This window comes from Myotis daubentonii, chromosome 7 (genome assembly GCF_963259705.1).
Source record: "Myotis daubentonii chromosome 7, mMyoDau2.1, whole genome shotgun sequence".
NCBI lineage: Eukaryota > Metazoa > Chordata > Mammalia > Chiroptera > Vespertilionidae > Myotis > Myotis daubentonii.
In genome coordinates, this window is record NC_081846.1 from 31,150,153 (window position 1) to 31,171,100 (window position 20,948).

The 20,948-nt window shown below is 54.8% G+C and overlaps 1 protein-coding gene across 1 annotated transcript; it reads left to right on the forward strand.

Moving 5' to 3' along the window:
* The first annotated feature begins 5,829 nt into the window (after positions 1–5,829).
* Positions 5,830–19,032, forward strand: ITM2C (integral membrane protein 2C). The gene is made up of 6 exons (XM_059703496.1): positions 5,830–6,076; positions 13,368–13,499; positions 15,736–15,933; positions 16,743–16,853; positions 17,300–17,450; positions 17,862–19,032. The coding sequence occupies exons 1-6, from the start codon at positions 5,939–5,941 to the stop codon at positions 17,951–17,953; spliced, it is 822 nt and encodes a 273-aa protein (XP_059559479.1). The 5' UTR covers positions 5,830–5,938; the 3' UTR covers positions 17,954–19,032.
* The last annotated feature ends 1,916 nt before the right edge of the window (positions 19,033–20,948 follow it).

Below are 20,948 nucleotides of genomic sequence, written 5' to 3' on the forward strand. Positions count from 1 at the left end.
GGCAGGCGGACCCCGAACGTGGCCACCACAGGGCTCCCACTAGCAGGAGGGGCCTCCCGCTGCCCTCCGACACCTCCAGTTCTCCGTCCCCATGCCTCTCACTCTCTCCAGGTACCCGGCTGCAGGAAGCGGGGCTCGGCCTGCGATGATGTCCCCAGGAGGAAATATGGAATTCCTAGAAATCAATTTTATGACCTAAGTGAAGAAAAGCACAAAACTTTACTGGGGGCCATAAGCTGAAGGAAATGGAAAAACCAAACCATATTCCTGGACAGGAATGCCGTCTCTCCCCCAAATTAAAGTAAATCCAATAAAAATCCCAATACGTTTTTGCAGACAAATGGGAAAATCATTCTAAAATTTGTCTCAAGTAGGCAATGTATTACAATTGTCAAGAACTTTAAAAGTAATGACGAACAATTTCGATGTTCTGTGTATATAGCAACGCTAGGAGAAAATACTGGTGAATATATAAGTTTAAAGGGGGAGAGAGTCTAAGTGCTCAGGCAAGGAAAAAATCATAATGGAAAATTTGAGGGATTTATATGTCAAAACAGTCCATGAATGCAACAAAAAGGCAGGTCTCAAAATGGAAAAATACCGTGAGTTCTGATGGATAAAGCTAATATTCTTTTTTTAAATATATTTTTATTGATTTCAGAGCAGAAGGGAGAGAGAGATAGAAATATCAATGATGAGAGAGAACCATTGATTGGCTGCCTCTTGCACACACACACACACACACACGCTTACTGGGGGGTCGAACCCGCAACCCAGGCATGTGCCCTTGACGGGAATTGAACCTGGGACCCTTCAGTCCGCAGGCTGATGCTCTATTCGCTGAGCCAAACCAGCCAGGGCAAAGCTAATATTCTTAATGTACAAAGGGTCTTCTCTATTTTTGTGACTATAAACACGCGAACAGAAAAACTGGGAAAGCATACAGGCAGCGCTTGATAGGGTAGGACCTAGAGGCCCTTGGCCAGGGCTCATTATGAATGACCGTATTGTGGGGCTTATTGGGGCGGGGGGGAGGGCGGGGTACCGAATTATGAAGGAACTGGGAGATCAGCAGGTTTTAGGCAGAGGCAGGGCGTGGTCTGATTGACGTTTTAAATGCGCCCTCTGGCGGCTGCAGGGAGAACAGACTTGGGGGGGGGGGCGCATTGGAGAGACCCTGGGAAGGTCCAGGTGAGAGGCCAGCTAAGATGGTCCAGAAGAGAGGATGGCGGGGACCAAAGTGGGAGAAGCGGTCCAGTCTGGATAGATTTTGGAGACAGAGCCCAGGGAACTTGCTGATGGATTCGGTGCGGGGATTAAGACAAAGAGGTGACAAGGATGTTCATGAATATGAGAGAATGTTTAATGATGCCAAAAGCATTCCTTTTATTTTGCTGTTGTAACACACTATAAGTTTTGTGGCAACATGAATTCCTTATTTCGGAGTTCTGTGACTCAACAGAACAGGTGGGCTCTGCTGTTTGCTCTGCTCCTGGTCTAACTCGGTCAAAACAAGGTGCCCACCGCTTGGGCTCTTTACCTGGAGGCTCTGGGGCATGGCAGCGATGGGGGAAGAGGGCCTTCCAGGCTCATTCAGGTTGTGGGCAGATTTCAGTTCTGTGTGGTACTAGGACTGAGGTTTCTGTTTTCCTGGGTTCCCGTTTCTCTCAGTGTGTGACAGTGGGGAATTGTGACCCACCCCACCATTCTTTTGACACTGTTTCTGTAAATGCTGAATCTGACTAAGGGGCAGCTTGTAGGTAAACAGCAGGTTTGTAGACGAATCCTAGGAACTAACTCCAGAAGATACAGACTCCGACCTTCAGTCATCCCAGTTCTGGGGGATTTGCTGACCTTCAACCGTGGAACTAGGATGACGAAGACCAGAAGACCATCATTTGACCAGTTTCGAGGTCCTTCCGAAATGGGCTGTGCTGGTCTGCACATAGAGAACTTTCCAACCTCCTTCCCTGGATCTCTTTGTTCTGCTTTCCCTCTCCCTCCTTATAAAAACCTCTGCCTGCACTGAGATGTTAAGATGGTCTTTGTGACAAGAATCTCCCATATTCTCAGATGTGTGACTGGAATAATCCTCTTTCCTTTTTCACCAGCACCAAGTTTGGCTTGTACCCTTGGTTTCAGTAACTAGCGCTTTAAAGGCACCATGGTTCCTTGTCCCATTTTCCCCTCCCCCATCTATATACCAGCAACACCATTTCCAGGCCTCCTCATGCTTCAGATCTCCCTGAATTTTCTGCTACCTCTCTCTCATTCGAGCCAGAGGAAGTGCTCTGCCTTTAACGACTTGCGTGATCACTCAGGTAAAACCAGAATAATTTCTCTATTTTAAGGCTCATAATCTTAATTACTTCTATAAAGTTCCTTTTACCGGGTAAGGTAAGAAATTCACAGATTCCAAAGGTTAGGCCATGGCTATCTTGGTGAGGGGAGGGGGCATTCTGCCTACCTACCACATGAGAAACTGCTGAAACTAAAGAGAAGGAAAAAAAAGCAAGATATTAACCAGAGCTTCTCATCTTAGACTGGATAATTGTTGTGGGGACTGTCCTATACACAGCAGCGCTGGTTTCTAACTACTACAGCATAGTAGCACCTACCTGCCCGCCACCCAAGTTGTGACAAACATTGCCAAATATTCCCCAAAGGTCAAATCACCCCTAGTGAGATCTCTCTCTCTCTCTCTCTCTCTCTCTCTCTCACTGTTGTCCCAGTTTAGTGAAACACATACATACCACACACACATATTCACATATAGAGTGAAAAATATTGGAGGAAAAATAACAAAGTACTAAGTGGTTGTTCTGGGTTTTGTCATCATAGTTGTCTTATTTTCTTTATGTTTTTTAAGTTTGAATAGCTATTACTTTTAAGCATTATTTTGCAAAGCAATTTCTCTATGTCTTTATTCTCAGAAGTTCTACTTGGTAGCACTTCACTGTTCTTCTAATGTACCATTGAATTTCTGCATCTCATTTCATAACTAAAAGTATGTTTCTCTTTTTTGTCAGATTTTTGTGTCAGAATATATAATCTACGCCTAAAATTAATTGAAGCACCAACATAACTAGCTGTTCCTTTAGTTTGAAAGAATCATCCAGATAAGTGGTCTGGCTGCTCAGAGCCTTTTTTTTTTTTTTTTTTTTTTAGAGAGAGAGAGAATTGCTTGAGAACTTTTTTCAGTATTTTCCTTGATTATAGGACATTATTATTTTCTTCTACTTCTTGAGTCCATTTTGGTCATATTACTTTTCCGTAAAATCATCCACTTTGGAACATTCATATTTATTTGATATGAGTATATATAGCATATTATAACATGTAATAACCACTTTATCTGTGGTTATATCTTCTTTCTCATATTAATATTTTCTACCTTATTTATTAATTAGATTTTCCAGAGATTTGTCTCTTTTTACTGTATTTCAGAGGAACTATCTCTTCAATATACTTATCAGGTACAAAAAATTAAAAATGGAACTACCATAGGATCCAGCAATTCCAGTATGTCCAAAGGAAAGGAAATCAGTATCTTGAAAAGACATGTGCACTCCCATGGTCATTTTAGCATTATCCACTAAAGCCAAGACATGGAAACAACCTAAGTGTCCACTCATGGATGAATGGGTTTAAAAATGTGGTGTGCATGAATACAATGGGATGTTATTCAGCCATAAAAAAAGAATAAAATCTTGCCATTTGTGACAACATGGGTGAACCTGAAGGATGTCATACTAAGTGAAATAAACCAGACAGAGAAAGACGGACACTGTATTATCTCATTTACATGTGGGATCTAAAGTAGTTGAACTCATAGAAGCAGAGAGTAGGATGGTGGTTACCACAGGCTGGTGGATGGAGGAAATGACATGTTGGTCAAAGGGTACAAACTTCAAGTTACAAGATGAATTACGTTCTGGGGAGCTGACAGAACTCTGAGGGTAGTGGCTATACCTTTGTCTGAGATCACTGCATCCCCAGCAAGCCCCTACCCTGACCATCGAAGGTTAACTATACCTGTAAGTCTCAAATAATCAGCCTTTACATGGTCATAAACCAGATATCCTTTAAGAAGACTGAATTACTCAATTTGGAAAAGAGGTAAACACATGTGAAAGTTCACATTGGGGGTTTTAGTTTTAAAATGAACTATTGTGGGGGTTGATTCCAGGAAACCTTCCCACTTAGCCAATCCCCCTCCTCAACTTGGTTGATGGGGGAGGTGGGGGGGGAGTCACAGGAGAGGGCATGGCCAAGCAGCCCAAAGGCATCCCAAGTAAGGTGAGGATTAACCCTAGCCAGTCTTGTTCAGTGCTTAGAGCGGCAGCCTGTAGACTGAAGGGTTTGGGGTTCAATTCAGTCAGGGGATGTGTGGGAGGCAACCAATCAATGTGTCTCTCTTCCATCGATGTTTCTCTCTCTGTGTCCCACTCCCTTCCACTCTCTCTAAAAATCAGTGGGGGGAAATATCCTCTGGTGAGGATTAACAACAACAACAACAAAATGAAGAATAAAAACCAGGTGGAGGTATGAGGACAGAAGCCAGATCCAGCTAGGATGAGTGTGGAGAGGGATGAGGAAATGGAGACCGAATTTTCTAAAAGTTTGGCTAAGGAGAAAATGAGAGAAATAGAGTACCAAGGGGAGGGGACAAGGGGTCAAAGGAGTTGTTTTGTTCTGTTTTCTTCCAAGGTTAATGCAAGCATGTTTCAGAACTGATAGGATGGAGGGGAGAGCTGAGGCTGGAGTAGAGGGCCATCCCTGATGGGTTGGGGATGGGGCATGACTGAGGCCTGAAGATTATCTGAGATGATGGGAGGTTTGAAATCCTCACCAAGAAGGTGGAATGAATCTAAGAGAAGAGCAAAGACAGACGCCTCCTCCAACCTGAAGGGCCAAAAGGGACCACAGGGGCTGCTGCTGGTGGGGGGCCTGGCCAGCGGCACGAGGGTGTTCTCACAGGATGGCTTAGGATTCTCCGTGGAGAGGTGAGCTCTGCTGCTGAGGAGAAAGGAGAGGGCGGCCTGCAGAGGACAGAACAGGAAGAGGCAGTGAGAGGGTGAATGAGGTTGTTTGCCTTTCTAACAAGTTCCCTGGGGCCGCTGGGGCTGCTGGTCAAGGTCCTCACTTTGAAAACGACTTTGAGAAAAAAGCCACACCCATGGGAGCCATTTGCATGGGCTGCCTTGAAGCACTGAGGTCCCAGAAGAGGAGGTGGCACGGTGGTTCCAAAGGGCACGATGGGCCCTGGCTGAGTGGCTCAGTTGGTTGGAGCATCCACCGTACACCACAAGGTTTCTGGTTGGATTCCTGGTCAGGGCACATACCCAGGTTGCAGGTTTGTCCCCAGTCAGGGCACACGCAGAAGGCAATGGATGGATGTTTTTTTCACATTGATGCCTCTCTCTTTTTCTCTCTAAATATCAATAAAAAACACACCTTGCGGGGGGGCGGGGGGGGGGGTGAGCCTGGGAACTTGTCTGGAAACTGCATTTATCTAGCAAACACTGTTTTAACAGATTGTGTGTTTGGGGAGGCTGGTCTTGGAAAGGGAGCCCGAAGGGATAAGGCTTTGAAGAGGGCTGAATCCATGCCTGATTGGTTGGATGGATGGATGGATGGATGGATGGATGGATGGATGGATGGATGGATGGGTGGGTGGGTGGATGGAGTGAACCTCAGTCCTCCCCAAGTCGGAGCGGCACGCCCGGCAGGGGTCACTGCGCACCAAGGGGGCAGGAAGGGGGCGCAGGCGCAGCGGGCGCCAAAGCCCCCCCTGATGGGGGCGGACTGGAGGTGGGGTTAGAGAAAGGCACGCGAGCAGATCCAAACTTCCGGTGCCTGCGGAGTGCGGGCAGCGGCTGCACCGAAAGAGGCTGCACCGTCAGAGGCTGCAGGGCGCACCGCGGCCGGCGCAGCCATGGTGAAGATCAGCTTCCAGCCCGCCGTGGCCGGCATCAAAGGCGACAAGGCCGACAAGGCTTCGGCCTCCGCCTCGGCCTCGGCCTCGGCCTCCGCCTCCGCTCCGGCCGCTGAGATCCTGCTGACGCCGGCTCGGGTGAGAGGGGCCGGGGGCTCAGGGGAGGGACCCGGGCGCGCCTGGCCGCCGCGGGGATGCCCGAGGGGCATCCATCCTAACGTGGGGAGAGGCTTGGGTCCTGTCCTAAGGGGGCAGCGAACGTCTAAGTCCGAAGTTTGGGAGGGGGTCCGGGTCGCTAGTCCCCAGGTGGGGAAGCGCTTAAGTCTCTTCCAAAAGCATAGGGACCCTGGGAGCCGAGCCCCAGAATAGAGGGGGGGGGGGGGCGCGGGGCGCTGGGCCGGAGAAGTTCCAGGGACCGGCGTGTGCGTCTGGTTCCAATCAAGGGGGAGGGGCCGGGAGTCGCGTCCCCAGGTGGGGGATGGGAGGAAGGTTGAACCGTATTTCTCCGAAGTGGGGTGGTGGGTCCTGATTGGTGGGAACTGAGGCGGGGGAGGGTTCTGGTGCCATCGAAGGGAGAGGGGAAGAGGGGCCATTGATTTCATCCCAAAACGGAGGGGGGGGGGGCGGGGGAGGGCTGGTGGCTGGCAGGGGTGGGGACGTGCTGCTACTCTGCACCTGAATTGGTGGAGAAAGTAGTGCGAGATGAAATGGAAATAAACCAGAACCCGCCGGCTGCACGTCCTGGGTTCAGAGTTCGGGGTTCCGAGGCTGATCCTGACCCCCCCGCCCCCTCTTCCTTCCGCGCCCGGCCCTCCCCCGAGCTGCCCCCTCCCCGCGGGGAGGCGCCCCCGCCGCCCGGGCGTCCTCCCGCATCCCGGCTGCGCTTCGTGGGGGCGGCCTCGGCGCACCCCGCCCCCGGCGCGTCCTCCCCGGCCTCCCCGGCCTCGGGCTGGGCAGAGAAGGCATTTCCGCGGTGGAAAACCGGGCGGCGTGAAGTCTGGCGGGGGAGGGCCCGGAGGGGACAGGACGCGTGGCTCGGGCCGGAGGCGAAGGGAGGGAGAGCTGCCCGCCGGGCAGAGGTGTCTACGCAGCGTCGCCCACGACGATCTCGGGCGTCATCTGGGGCACCAGCCCCTATGGAGACTGGACTGAGAAGAGAAGTCTTCGTCCACCCCCTCCCTCTGATGGAGGCTGGGTTCGGAGGACTCGCCTCAGCGCCATGGCCCTCCCCAAGTTTATGGGGGAGACACACCTCGCCCTGCGTCTGTCCGGCTCTGACGGGGCCGCAGGGAATACCTGTGCCTCGGAAGACGGGGCTCCGGAGAGGGGCCCCAGCCGTGGGTGTCGCGGCCTGAGCAGGCACCCTGGGTGGGGATGCTGGGAGCCCGCAGCATGATGACCGCCTGGGCTGGGGTGGGGAGTTGCTGTGCTCCCACCGCACCAGCTCCATCTTAATTGAAATTGAAGACTGATCTGCCGCTTTAAAAGTTTCCAATGGGCACTTTTCGAGCCTCTTTCCTCCCTTCCTCTCTGCCCTGGAGGGAGCAGGGATGAGGGGCCCAAAGCAGCATTCTTGCCCCTTCTCCCAGCTGCCTGGCGCCCAGCTGAGGTCTGGAAAACAAGACCCTGCCTCTAAGAGCTATAGGCTTTGGGCAGGAGGGGGACCAGCCAGACTAAGGGGGGATGTAATTCAAACTCCATCCGAACGAAGGTCCACAGATTTGCAGGAGTGGCACGTCCTCGGAGCACCTTGCTGATAGTGCAGGCCGGGTGGCAGATGCCAGCTAGCAGCACCTTGGCAGTAACCGACATCTAGCCTCTGCTCTTCCCCCTCACCCAGCGTGAAATGGAAATATCCACGTTTTCCTGGTGCTGTTGGTAGTGGCCTTGAGCCTGCTGAGCAAGCCTCCCCCCCCCCCCCCACCTTGTTGGGCAGGGTCCCCTCACTCTTAATCATGGAGAGGGGGCAATGGGGGAGGAGAATTAAAATCCAACATCTTTAGGACAGGTGTGCCTATTAGTGAAATTTTATAGCTGCTCCAGGCCCTGAGGTGATGCCCAGGGGGCTTGCTCTACTGGAATTGGGGCCTTGGGAGAAGAGTTCACTTCTGCCAGCCTCTTGCGGCGTCTCCTGGCCAGTGGGCACATTTCCCACATCCAGTGCCTGGGCAGTGAGTACAGCAGGCGCCAGCATTCACAGGTGTCGCCCAGGACAGAGTATCAGCCATTTATTAGGGCGCTGAAGGAGAGGTGAGTGGGACAGGCGGGCTCTTGGGGAGCCCCGGGAGCTGCTTCATCAAGACAGGTTGTTTGAGTTTTGTGCCACTCGGTGGGGATGCAGAGGAAAGCCTATTAGATAGAAGGTGTCTTCTGGCTGGGGCTGACTCTGGACCCTTCTTGGTTACTGAACTGGACTCAACAATAAGACTCAAAGCAGGACCATGGGACGCACAGATGAGCTGTAAATGCCTTGCAGCAGGCGAGCCACCCGCTGGCGCAGTGATAAAATGTCGCTCACCCTCTGGCGCTGTAATAAAATGTCACCTGTGTGCAGGCCTAGGGGCCAGGGTGCGGCAGCACCACCCTCAGAGCAGGCTCCCCCTGCTTCTGAGCAAAACCTGAAACACAAGGAGGATTTTGTCCCCAGACCTGCTGCTGGAAGGCAGAGCCTCAGTGGGCCTGGGAGGGATGGGGTGGGGGCCCAGCTGGGCCTCCAGCTGCCCCCTCTCCCCACGTGGTGTTTGTCCCTGAGACAATGAGAAGCCTACACTGATGGGCAGCTAGTGGGGAAGCACCCCCTCTTAGCACCTTCTGGCCATATCATTCTTAATGGGCGAGAGGGAGCAATAGGGGCCCAAGAGGATTACAATCTGTCCTAAGGGGTTGCTTACACCTTTAGGACAGATGTGCCTATTAGTGAACGTGGCCAGCTCTACACCTCTCAGCGCCCTCCCCTCTCCCAGTCCTCTGTGCCTATGTATTCTCTCTCTCTCTCTCTCTCTCTCTCTCTCTCTCTCTCTCTCTCTCTCTCACACACACACACACACACACAGCCAGGAAATGTGGGCATGTCCCCACTCGACCCAACTTGGGGGCTGTGAGAAGAAAGAAACAGGTTCAATACAGTCGTCTTCTCAGCGCTGCAATTTTCTCTGGCTTTTGCCTTTGATTAATGGCCCCTGTGTCGCTCCCTCCCAGCCTGCATACCTGAGAATCAGATTTCACCTTCTGTGCCCTGGCCTCAGGCCCTTGGCAGGGGAGCTAGTCTCCCAGAGTGGTTGGGGGAAGGTGCCTGCCAGCCCAGAGGGTGGCTCTGGCCAGGCTTGGAGTCCTCCTGTCCCACAGGCCCAAGGGCTGGGTTGAAAGGAACTTCGTGAAAACACAGGCCAGCTCTGGGTCCTGCCCCATGGCAGTGTGGGGACATGGGCTGTCCTATCCGTGGCCTGCCCTGGGCCTTCCCAGAGCACCAGACTTTTCTACTCTCTCTGTTGTATTTCCCTCGGCCTGCCTTTGCATGTTCCAAGGCTGTCTGTCAGCAGAGTGTCAGGGAGGATGGGTTTCTCTTAGTGACAGAAAAAAAAAATGTTGTGATAAAATCACAGAAGCGCCGCCTCTCTGAGCTCGCTCCCCCAGGAGAGCTCTAGCAGCCGGCCTTCTCGTCCCCCCAAATCTTTTCTCTGGATCTCGTCTTGACCGTGAGGAAGGAGCAGAACCCACCCGAGCGCCAAGCAGAGTGGAGGACTGTGCAGGAGTGTCCTCAGGGGTCTCACTCTCCTCCTCACCCACCGCACCTGGGTGCTGCTGGGTCCCACGATAGGAATGGGGCTCCAGGGATGGCAAAGTCATGACCCCTGTCGGCATCTGAGCACAGCTCTGCATGCTCCAGGGGACAGGGCATTTGCCCATTCTCACCACACCCTGCCAGTGTTCTCTCTCTCTCTCTCTCGCTCTCTCTCTCTCTCTCACACACACACACACACAGACACGGGTGCCCTTGTCTCTGTGAGCTGCAGCCTGGGAAAGAAAGATGCTGGGGAGGGGAGAGGAGGGGAGACCCCTCGCACCAGCCGGCTCTCCTGGCCTTGGGGGAGCACCTTCTGGTTCCCTGGTAGCCTCCTCCTCCAGCCTGCAACTGTAGCTTAATCCGCTTGCAGTTATTTTGGGCATTGCCACCAGGGGAAGGTAGCTGGGGCGCTCTCTCCGTGAGCCCGGGGGTCTGCGGAGTTAATGCTCCAGTTGGCTGGGTTCCCCCTGACTGTTTTGGCCTTGCCTTTGCCAAGTCACTTAATGAGCGCCATTGCGGGGCTGAGGGAAGCAGGCAGAGAGAGGCTCAGGCCCCTCTTGGGTCCCCACAGGTCTGGCTCGCGTGCCTCACAAGGGTACACAGCCAGGCACTTTGCTCAGAAAGCCCAGTTGCTATGGAAACAGTATGCAGTATTTTCTACTTTTTAAAGGGAAGCTCCCACATGCCTGGATGCAGTAACTGCTTCGTGTGAGGGCTGCTTTTCCCTGGGTCTCTAGCATGGCAGATGGAGCTGGCCATCTCTCTGAGTGAGCTGGGCAGCCAGGGGTCCCCAGAGGCGAGCCCCCAGCTGACTGCACGCCCCAGAGGCCTCTGTCCACCTGCCAGTGCCCAGTGCGCGGGGCCTGCGAACATGCCAGGGCTTTGGAATTCGAGCCTTGGTCTTGCCGGTGTCGTGTGGGGCCAGGGGAGCGATGGCAGCGTGGGGGCAGGATTCAGGGGCCTCCCCCCTGGGTGGGGCCCTTTTGTCTGGAACAGGGACATCCGTGGTTTCCCATCTGCCTCATGACAGCCTCCACAGCCTCCGGTCCTGCGTTTTCTTCCAGCCACTGCTCGGCCCTGATGCCTCTGGGGTTTGGCCCCCGAAGACTGGAGGGTGGGGAGGGGAGTAGGGGATGAGCCCCTGGTATGCACTCAGTGGGTGTCAATAGAGGCAGAAGGAGCCATTTGTCCACTGCACGTCTAGGAAAGGTGGGGGATCCCCAGCCTTCACAGTGACCCCCACAGAGACACAGGGCCGTGTCAGGTGTCCTGGCTGGAGGCTGTGTCCTCAGCCACATTAGCCAACCCTCACGTAAGCCCCACCTCCTCCCTCTCTGTCCTCTCTGACCTCTCTCCCCACCGCCCTCTCCAGCTCCCTCGCCCGCCCCTTAGAAACACCTGACCCTGCGGGAGCCGAAAGGCGGCTCTAACCTGGTGGCCTCACCTTGACCAGGCACTTCCCCTGGAGCAGGCCCTGGGGCTCTGGCTTGTAGCCCATTGACTGTTCTGCTGTGTTTTTGTTGTTGTTTCCAGCAGCTCTCACAAGCTTGCTTCTCTGGTTTTCTTGAAGAAGGAGCATAAGCCTGGCCCCTTGCAGCCTCAACAGCTGTCCCAGTGGTGGCCCTCACCAGGGAAGTTGGGCAGATAAAGATCTTTATCCTGTACCAAGGGCTTCAGGTGTTTGTCTCCTTTACTCCCGACAAAACCCCTCTCAGGACAAAGCCCTGTGGGGAGGTGGCGGACTGTCCACCTTTCACGGGAACCTGCGCGGGAGGGGCACTGCCGTGGGCATGCTGGATCCCAGCCCCTGTGGGGTCCTCAGCGCCCGGTCCCACCGAATACAGGGGTCCCCAGGGGCAGGAGGCACAGCTGGCAGGGTCGGCGGCCTGCCTTCCGAGTCAGGGACGTTCCTGAGGACCGCGCACAGGACGGATGGATCCCGGGTGGCTGTTCCTCTGCGACGCTGGCAGAGCCTGGCTCTTGGGTCGCCCTGCCCAGTGCTGCTCCTGGGAGCCCATTGGAAAGTCAGAGCCATTGCTTTGAGCAGGGTGGGCAGGGGCACCTCCATTCTGTGTCTCACCCCATGGCGGCTGAGGCTGGGGCTGCTGGCTGGTGAGGGATGTGCCCAGAGAGGCCCTCCCCAAGCAACAGCCCCTCTGATGGGACTGTTCTCTGCTCCCCGAGGCCCGGGCCACACCCCCCGACGAGTGCTAAACCAGGGGCCACAGGGGAGAGGACTTGAGGGGCACAGCAGGCTATGAGCCCATCTCTACCAGACTGGACCTCCGGTGCTGAGAGATACGGGCCTGTCCTGGGTAACGTGGACCTGAACTGTGTCCCCACCCTCCTGCCACCCCCCCCACCCCCCCACCCCCCCCCCCCCCCCAGGATGAAGGGAGAAAGGAAACATGGCACAAAGAGGGCTAAGCAGGCAGTTAGTGGCAGAGGCCCAGTGAGGAGCTGGGCTCTGAGCGGGAGCTCCTCCCCTCCCCCCACACTGCCCCAGCTCCTTGGGGTGGGGGTGGGGTGGGAGTCTTTGCACTGGCCTCTAACCTCACCCGGCTGTATCTGGACACCACGGAGGAGGGTTTGGATGGTGGGCACTGGAGGCGGAGACAAGCCTGGCACCTTGACAGCAGCTCACAGGGTGCAGGAGGGCCTGGGTCAGGGGGGACAGGCGTAAAGAGCGTGAGCAAGGTCGCACGGGTCCAGTGCTGCAGGTGAAGCGTGCTGCTGAGATTATACACATCCGGCATCCACCTGCTGAGACACACGAGGTATGGCCTGGAGCTAGGCCTGCTTGGCTTGCTGCTGCTTGGCAGCCCTGCAGCTACTGTCCTGAGCCCGAGCCTGGCTCCCAGAGCAGGTTTTACCAGGGGCCTCCTGCCCGGGTCTCCCTGGCGGCAGCTGCTGCTGCCACAACCACGTTTCCCTCCTGGCAGAAGCATCCTGGCTTCTGGAAAGCCTCCTGACAGCCTGCCTGGCACTGCCAGCCGGGCCTGTGTGAGGCCATCACTGCCTGGAAGACTGAGCTCGACTCAGCGTAGATCACAGGCCCAGTGCTGCCCGGCCAGATGGAGACCGACCCGACGCTGTGGGCCTCCTGGAGCCCCTGTCCCCATCAGTCAGTGACTGCTCCCTGCCGCGGCCCCCCTCCCACTGCCCCCATTCCAGTCCACCCTGTGGACTCCAGCCTTTCGGGTGGATCTTGTCACTCCCCACCTCAAAAGCCTCCCTGGCTCCCCACTGCCCAGAGCACCCGATTCCCACAGGTGACGAGGCCTGGCCCAGTGACGAAGGGCATGTCTGTGCTTCCTCTTCTGTGTTTGAAAGAATACCCTGTGGTCACAGCTGGTCCCACGAAGGGGACTCGGCAGGGGAATTCCAGATGCGCCCGCGGAGCCTCAGTGCGTCATCTTGGGCCTCGTGGCGGGTCCCAGTCCCTGTGTACATGACAGGAGGGGCTGGGAGAGCCCGCGGCTTCCTTTTCTTCCAGATAATTTCCCACGCACCCACCCGTCCTTCTCTCCCCTGACCCCAAGGCTCCCCTCAGGCCAGCAGGGTGAGGACTCACTTCGGAAAAGGGGTGGGAGGACTCCAGGGTTCAGGACCCCCACCTAACTGACCCTGCACTGCTGTCTGCAGGAGGAGCGGCCCCCCTACCACCGCCACAAGAAGGGGGGCTCCGTGGGCAGCGTGTGCTACCTGTCGATGGGCATGGTGGTGCTGCTCATGGGCCTCGTGTTCGCCTCCGTCTACATCTACAGATACTTCTTTCTTGCTCAGGTGAGGCTGGGTGGGAGGGGGAGCAGGCTCTCGGAGAAAGGGGAGCATTCAGAGAGGGAAGTGTGGGAGTTTGCAGCAGATGTGGGAGCTAGCAGGAGAGGGCAGCGTGCGCAACTGAGAGGCAGGTGCTTGGGGTTTGTGAAGAGGGGGAGCAGGAAGTCCTGGGCATGCCCCCCAAGATGGGAGGAGTGCCCAGGCTAGCCCAGAAGGCCTGCCCCGTCTTCCTCCCTGGGGAGCCTCGCTCTGGTCCAGGAGCCAGGACTGGGGCCCATCCTCTAAGGCCCACAGACCCTGGACGAGGGTCCTTACCGTTTCATCAGACACACCTGCGGTCAACAGGAAACTCTCCCAGGAGTACAGTCAGCAGTGGGGAAGCCGGGATTAGAACCTGGGCCCGTGTGGCCTGAGGCCCCTTCCCACAGAGTCACCTTGTGCCGTTGTCACCAGAAACTCAGACCGAGCACAAATCAGAACTCTGATCCCTCAAACCCTGTGCCCACGGGTCACGCTTTAAGGAATTCCCTCCCATTTTGTGTTTGGACGCAGGTTATGAAACGAGAAAGGTGGAGGGTGGGTTTATAGACCCCACACACCATGCCCTCAGCTGGCCCACCCCCAGCGATCTGCTCCTGCAGCCAGCCTGGGCTTCAGCTAGGTCAGGAGAACTGTTCAAGGTCACAGTGACCTTGTGATCAACGCAGCCCTGCGGAGGGAGGCAGTGCCCCGAACTCTGAGAAGTAGTTAAGGTAAAGGTAGCTCAAAAGAAGAACCTTAAGTACAACAAATGAGGAACCTCAGAGGGATGAAAAGGCAGCAAATTGCCAGTCATTTATGACCCCAGTGACCTCTCCCACCCTTAAGCATTGGCCTTTACCTTGGTCCTCACCCAGTTTTCCCACAAGGGAAATCGCTGAAGAGTTTCTGTTCCCTGGGACTTCCCCCTTGGAACCCGCTGACTTCCCCTTTTGTCCTCCCTCCCCTCCCCGCAAGGCCTGCTTCCTACCTTTCCCTGGTTTTCGCTTTCCTGTGCAGACCCTGGGGCCTTTTCCTGCTGTGGCCACAGCCCCCCACCCACTCTGGCTTCTGGGCCCCTCTGTTCCCAGCCCCACTCACACTCCAGGGTTCCTCACCCACCACAATTCCCAGGGACTGGGGCACCTCAGAGTAGCCTCTGGTCTGTGCCCGGGGACCCTGTGATTTGGGTGTGCCGACTCACCCTGGAGCTTGCTCGGAAACTGGAGGAAAGTCCTGCCCAGTTCAGGCCAGCTGTGGAGGAGGAGGCCCTGGAGAATTACCAGTGGGCCCACCCGGTCAGCCCCTGGCCTCAGTCATGTCATAATGCCTCCCTTCCCTTATTTTTTTAAAATACATTTTTATTGATTTCAGAGAGGACGGAGAGGGAGAGAGATCAGTGATGAGAGAGAATCGTTGATCGGTTGCCTCCTGCACGCCCCATACTGGGGATCAAGCCCACAACCCGGGCATGTGCCCTAACTGGGAATCAAACCGTGACCCCCTGGTTCATAGGTCGAGCTCAATCACTGAGCCACGCTGGCCTGGCTCCCTTCCCTTACGATGGAGTGATGAGGCTGGCCACTCAGGGAAAACAGCGTTTGTCAAGGTTTCTCATGAGGCATGGGGCCCAGGGAAGGTGGGGGCTGGTGTGAGGTTGGACATGGAACTGGAATCACAAGGGCTGCCTCTCAGCTCCTCCCCCCACCCCCCCACCCCCACACACACACTTTGCCCCCAGGTCTTCAGGGCCCCACAGCAGAGGGCAGGAAAGATGGGTGACTGCCCTCTGGTGGCGGTGTAGGGCGCTGCATGCCCCCGGAGCCCAGCTTGTTCAGTTCAAGCTCCTTGTTTGCCCCTGAGGACCCTCCTGCTCACCCCAGGCTCTTTCTCAGGTGTCTGTCCCTCTGGGTCCTGCCCGTGCTGGTCCACCCCATTTCCCAAGCACAGACTCATGGACCTGAAGCCAGAAAAAGCTGAGGGAGCACCTCATTTTACAGATGGGGAAACTGAGGCCCAGAGAGGTCATCCACCCAGGAAATGGTTGGCCCAGCTCACCCTCCCTGACTCCCCACGTTTCTCCGTTTCTCCATCTGTGAAATGGGTCTCACAGTCCCACCCTTCCTGTGTCCTCAGGCCTTAAGAGAGTGAAGTGGGTGGGCAGGTGGCAGTGGCCGGGCCCAGGGCACGGCGTGACCAATCTGTCTCTCCCCACCTTGCTCAGCTGGCCCGAGACAACTTCTTCCACTGCGGCGTCTTCTACGAGGACTCCCTGTCCTCCCAGGCCCGCACGCGGATGGAGCTGGAGGAGGACGTGAAGATTTACCTCGAAGATAACTACGAGCGCATCAACGTGCCAGTGCCCCAGTTTGGTGGCGGCGACCCTGCAGACATCATCCACGACTTCCAGCGGGTGAGGCCGGCCAGGGGCTGGGGCTGGGGCCGGGGCGGGAAGAGGGGCACCCAGGGGCCACAGCCCGCTTCCACCAAGAGTCATGAGGAAGAACAGGTGTGAAGGGAGAATGCTGACGGCCCTTGGACATGCTTTGACTATAGACAGAGTGATATCAGCTGTGTGTAGGGCATGACTCCGGCTTAGCTTTGTTGAGGTTTTAAAGACATTGCTTTTATGATACCAGGTGCTAAAGTAAGTTTATAGTTGTGCGTATACAAAACACAACGTTTTTGTATTATTATTTAGTGATTGTATTATTTTCATACAAACAACTGAACCTACTTCGGCCCTCCCTGCACGGGTAACGTAGTTATCCCTGAATGAACCAGCCACGGATTCTCCCCCCGCCACCTGGCAGCTGCAGACGCTGGCTTCGTGGGTCAGGATGTCCCTTTTTATCGCATATTCCTGTGCCCACGCTGATCGAGGTGCAGCACAAGGAGGGCCTGGGATCGGGGGTTTCTCCCTGAGGGTCCCCAGAGGTGGGCCTCCCAGCTTTGATGACATGCAATCGGGACATCACTGTATTCCCCAGACCTCAGCTCTGTCACCCCCTGAGAAGAGCCCTGTGACACAGGCATTTAACACTTGGTGTCTTTCATCTAGTAAATGAAACACAGGCTGGGAGAGGAGCAGAAAAAAGGGGTGTATCCCCACTGCGGGGGTGGGGTTTCTGCCTTTCCTAGCCAGAAGCCTCTCCCAGCCCCCTCCCCCCATGGGCCAGGCCCTCACCTGCAGGGACTGACATGACCCCTCCTTCTCCCCAGGGTCTGACCGCCTACCATGACATCTCCCTGGACAAGTGCTATGTCATCGAGCTCAACACCACCATCGTGCTGCCCCCTCGCAACTTCTGGGAGCTCCTCATGAACGTGAAGGTGAGCGGTGGTTTTGGCCGTATCTTGTCCCTCCCTGTGGAGCCAGGCCTGGGGCAAGGGCAGTTCCATGTCCTCACTCCATGCCCCCGTCCATACCCCACTATATACCTCACTGCACACCCCAGTCCATGCCCCAGTCCATGCCCCAGTCACAGTGCAGGGAGATGCGGAGGCCCTGCCCTTTGGGTGGGAGGCCAGACTCCCACACACGCAGGATTCAGGGCAGCGCAGGCGGCAGTACTTAGCACAGCAGAAGCGCCTGGGGCATTAGAAGGTCGAGCTGTGGCGCCTCTGAATGAGGGAGGGGGCATGTGTGCGTTTCAATGTTGGGTGACACCGCTCGAGTGAGCAGAAGGGTGGCGACAAGGGGAGTGGGCAGTGAGCTAGTGGAGACCACAGGAAGGGGCCCTGTGTGCTGACCGGAGCTGTGGCCACTCCCCTTGCAGAGAGGCACCTACCTGCCACAGACGTACATCATCCAGGAGGAGATGGTGGTCACGGAGCACGTCAGCGACAAGGAGACCCTGGGCTCCTTCATCTACCACCTGTGCAGCGGCAAGGACACCTACCGGCTGCGGCGCCGGGCAACGCGGAGGCGTGAGTGGCCGCCCTGGGCTCCAGACCAGGGCCGTCCCCAGAGCTGGAGACCAGTGGTCAGACAGCCCAGATAGCAGCAGCAGTAAATGTTAATCGAGCACGTACTACACACCGCGCATTTTACGGTCTTTATGTCCTTAAAGAGTATAAGTTACCATCGTCGTGATCATTATTGCTGCCCCTTCTAAAGGTGAGGAAACTGAGGCTCCGAGAAGTTAGTTAATAGCAGCTCCTGAGCGCTCAGCATTTCACTGCACTGCCTCGGAGTGAACCTGGGTTTGGTTTCCTGGGCCTTCTCCCCCCGCCCCCCACCTCCCTCTGGTCCCCTCAGGCTCTGAGGCTGGTGGCTTTCTAGCTCTGCCAGTTCTGGGCCAGGGCAGGTCCTCACTGGGATTTCTCTGCTCCCTGCAGGAATCAACAAGCGCGGGGCCAAGAACTGCAACGCCATCCGCCACTTCGAGAACACCTTCGTGGTGGAGACGCTCATCTGCGGGGTGGTGTGAAGGCCTCCCAGCCCTCCCGGTCCCACCCCTGCCTCTCCTCTTTTCTCTTCCTGCCACTCTCTGGCCTTCCTTCTTCCCCTCTCTTAGCTTGTACTTTGGGCGCCATTCCATAGATGTGACGTGCCTCCCCGTTCCCATCAAGCCCTGCCCGCCTCCCTGTCCCAGAGCCGTGACCTCTCAAGGCCCCCACCTCCGCTGCCGTCCCCGGCCTGGGGGACAGAGAGGGCGCCCTGAGATGGTGTCTGTGACCACCATCTTAAAGTGGGGTCCTCTGGGGAGGACTGGATGGAGAGGCTGGGCATGTGGGGGTCCTGGGCTAGGGGATAGGGTGTGGGGAGGGGTGTGGAGTGGGGTTCAGAAATGTCTGCACAGTTGGGAAAGTCCTGAAGGCTTTTTTCTTGGATGGCACACTTCCTCCTGTGTCCCAGCTCCCGGGACTGGGCTGAGGATGGGGGACTGTGCCAGGGAGGGACCCACCAGAGCACAAGGGAAGGTGGTTGTCAGTGCCTTCAGCCCACCAGAGGGAGCCTGGAGCCTGGGGGTGGGACTGAGTTTGTCAAGCACAATTGTTCTCCGAGTGGAACCAAAGAGGGAGGAGCCAGGGCCCCCAGCGCTGGCCCCCCAGGAGCAGGGTAGGGTCCCACAGCCAGAGCCACACTGGAACAGGGCAGAGGAGGGTCGCTTCTCCCCCTGTCGCTGTGGGGCTGAGCGCAGCACTGACGCGCCAAGTGGGTGGGGGCTCCTGGCTTCCTCCAAGCTTAGAGCTGTTGTAGATCATGTGGAGGGGAGGGAGAGCCACCTGGTACCTGCACACCCTGCCTCCTCTTTGTTCTGAAATCCGTCCCCCTCTGCTTTGGGGGAATGCACCATTTTTCCTTTTCCTCCTCACTTTTGCATGTTTTGCTGATCATTCCTTATGCTAACCCCTCTGAGCCCTGAGCCTTGAAGAGGAGGCTTCAACGCCTCCAGTCAGGCTTGGGTGCTCCCTGGAGATGAAACTCTTAAACGCTTTGTATATTTTCTCACTTAGATTTCTTTTCAGAAGTGTCTGTAGAACAATAAAAATCTTTGACTTCTGACTTTGACTTGAAAGTGGCAGGTGGGGGTGGGCGGGGGCAGGGGTGCTACAGCCTGGGGGCAGAGTGACAGGGGACGTGGGGGGGGCGGGCAGTAGCAGGGGCAGCCAGCAGGCTTTGGCGTCTGACCCCTGCAGAGGTGGGCCTGTTCCCTGGTCCAGCCGAGCACCGTAGGTGTCCCCTCATAAGCCAGGTAGACTCACGTCTTACAGGTGAGGGAGAAGGAGGGGCTCTGAGGGCTTGTGCAACCTGCCAAGGTTATGCTGCTTCTAAGTGCCTCTCAGCCACCCTGGAAGATGACATCATCATTGCTCGTCCTTAAGCACACGGACGCTGACGTGTTCGCCACGATTTCTGGGCATTAAGTAACCACGTTGGTGGGGCTGAGCTGAGTTTGGCATGAGTCAGGTCCACATTCTGCAGAGAAGGAAGAGGGAGAGCTGCCCAGAACCTTGACCGCATGAGCCCAGAGGTGGGATGAGGATAGATGCCTTCACCGTAGGTCCCAGTCACAGGCTCAGTAATCCTGCAAGGGGCATAAAAGGCTCAGGCTAGTACAGACACACCTTGTTCTAAATCTTGCGAAGACATCCATCTAAATGCAATCAATTAAAATGCCAACTTTTTTTAACTTGACTTTCTGTTCTTTTAGGGAAGTGTGCGTGGAGAATAGCCTCTAGATATTAAGCATTATAGACTTCTACAATTAAAGAGTTCGCTGTAGCAAAGGGAATAGATGTGGTGGAGGCCGAGAAGTTGACTTACGTTCAAGAAAATTTAGGGGGGACGTGAATTCTTTTTAGTGGAACAACTGGCTAGCTGTTTTGACAAAAACTAACCGGGATCCTACCTCCTGGCAATAAAATTCTAGATGGAGCAAAGGTTTTGAGTATGAAATGAAGCCTTGAAAGAATTTGAAATGATTTAAAAGATAATCTGGGAGGAGGAAAGACCTTTCTAAGTGGGACATCTACCAACAACTTGGACTATGAAGAATTAGAACTTACATACAGCAAAACACCAAGGCAAAAGATTTATAAGCTGCAAACTGGGGGAGATGTTGAAACAGGAAATAAAAAGGGCTATTTTCCCTAATATGCCAACTTCTTAAAATCATGAAAAATGAACAACTCAGTACATAAAAAGGCAAAGAATATAAACAGGCAGTTCACAGAGAAATACAAATGGATCATAGCTAAACATGAAAAGGTGTTTTATTACTGTTACGTAGAAAATACAAACAAAAGAGAAACGTTTTTGCAGGAATGGTTCATTTTATGTAACAAAACATTTTATTTTATTTTATTGATTTTTTACAGAGAGGAAGGGAGAGAGACAGAGAGCCAGAAACATCGATGAGAGAGAAACATCGACCAGCCGCCTCCCGCACACCCCCCACTGGGGATGTGCCCGCAACCCAGGCACATGCCCTTGACCGGAATCGAACCCGGGACCCTTCAGTCCGCAGGCCGACGCTCCATTCACTGAGCCAAACCGGTTTCGGCTAGCAAAACATTTAAAGTAGACAATGCTATATGTAAACCACTAGTGTGTAAGTTGTGAAGCACAATATATTTCATTTAATTTAAATAACTAAAACTTTTATTTCTTAACCTATCTCACTGACTAGGACCTCTGGTACCATGAGGATAGTCACAAATCTTATTCTTGATTTTAAAGAGAATTCACCTTGAGTATAGTTTTAGATATTGGGGGGAAATAGTCTTTTTAAGGTTAAAGCAGTTGTCTCCTATTTCGAGTTTTCATTTTTAATCAAAGATAGTTGTTTAATTCTTTTATCAAATGTTTTCTTTGTTGATATGATCACATGTTTTTCCCCTTTAACTTGTTAATGTGGGAACAACATTAATAACTCGTTTGGTCTTGATGTGTTCTCTTGTTTCTATACTATTGGGTTC

Bases quoted from the DNA above. Each gene is read 5' to 3' on its own strand.
- ITM2C (XM_059703496.1), top strand. From the start codon at position 5,939: ATGGTGAAGATCAGCTTCCAGCCCGCCGTGGCCGGCATCAAAGGCGAC. The intron at 6,077-13,367 runs GTGAGAGGGGCC...TGCTGTCTGCAG, and splicing joins TCCTGCTGACGCCGGCTCGG to GAGGAGCGGCCCCCCTACCA. The intron at 17,451-17,861 runs GTGAGTGGCCGC...TGCTCCCTGCAG, and splicing joins GCGCCGGGCAACGCGGAGGC to GAATCAACAAGCGCGGGGCC.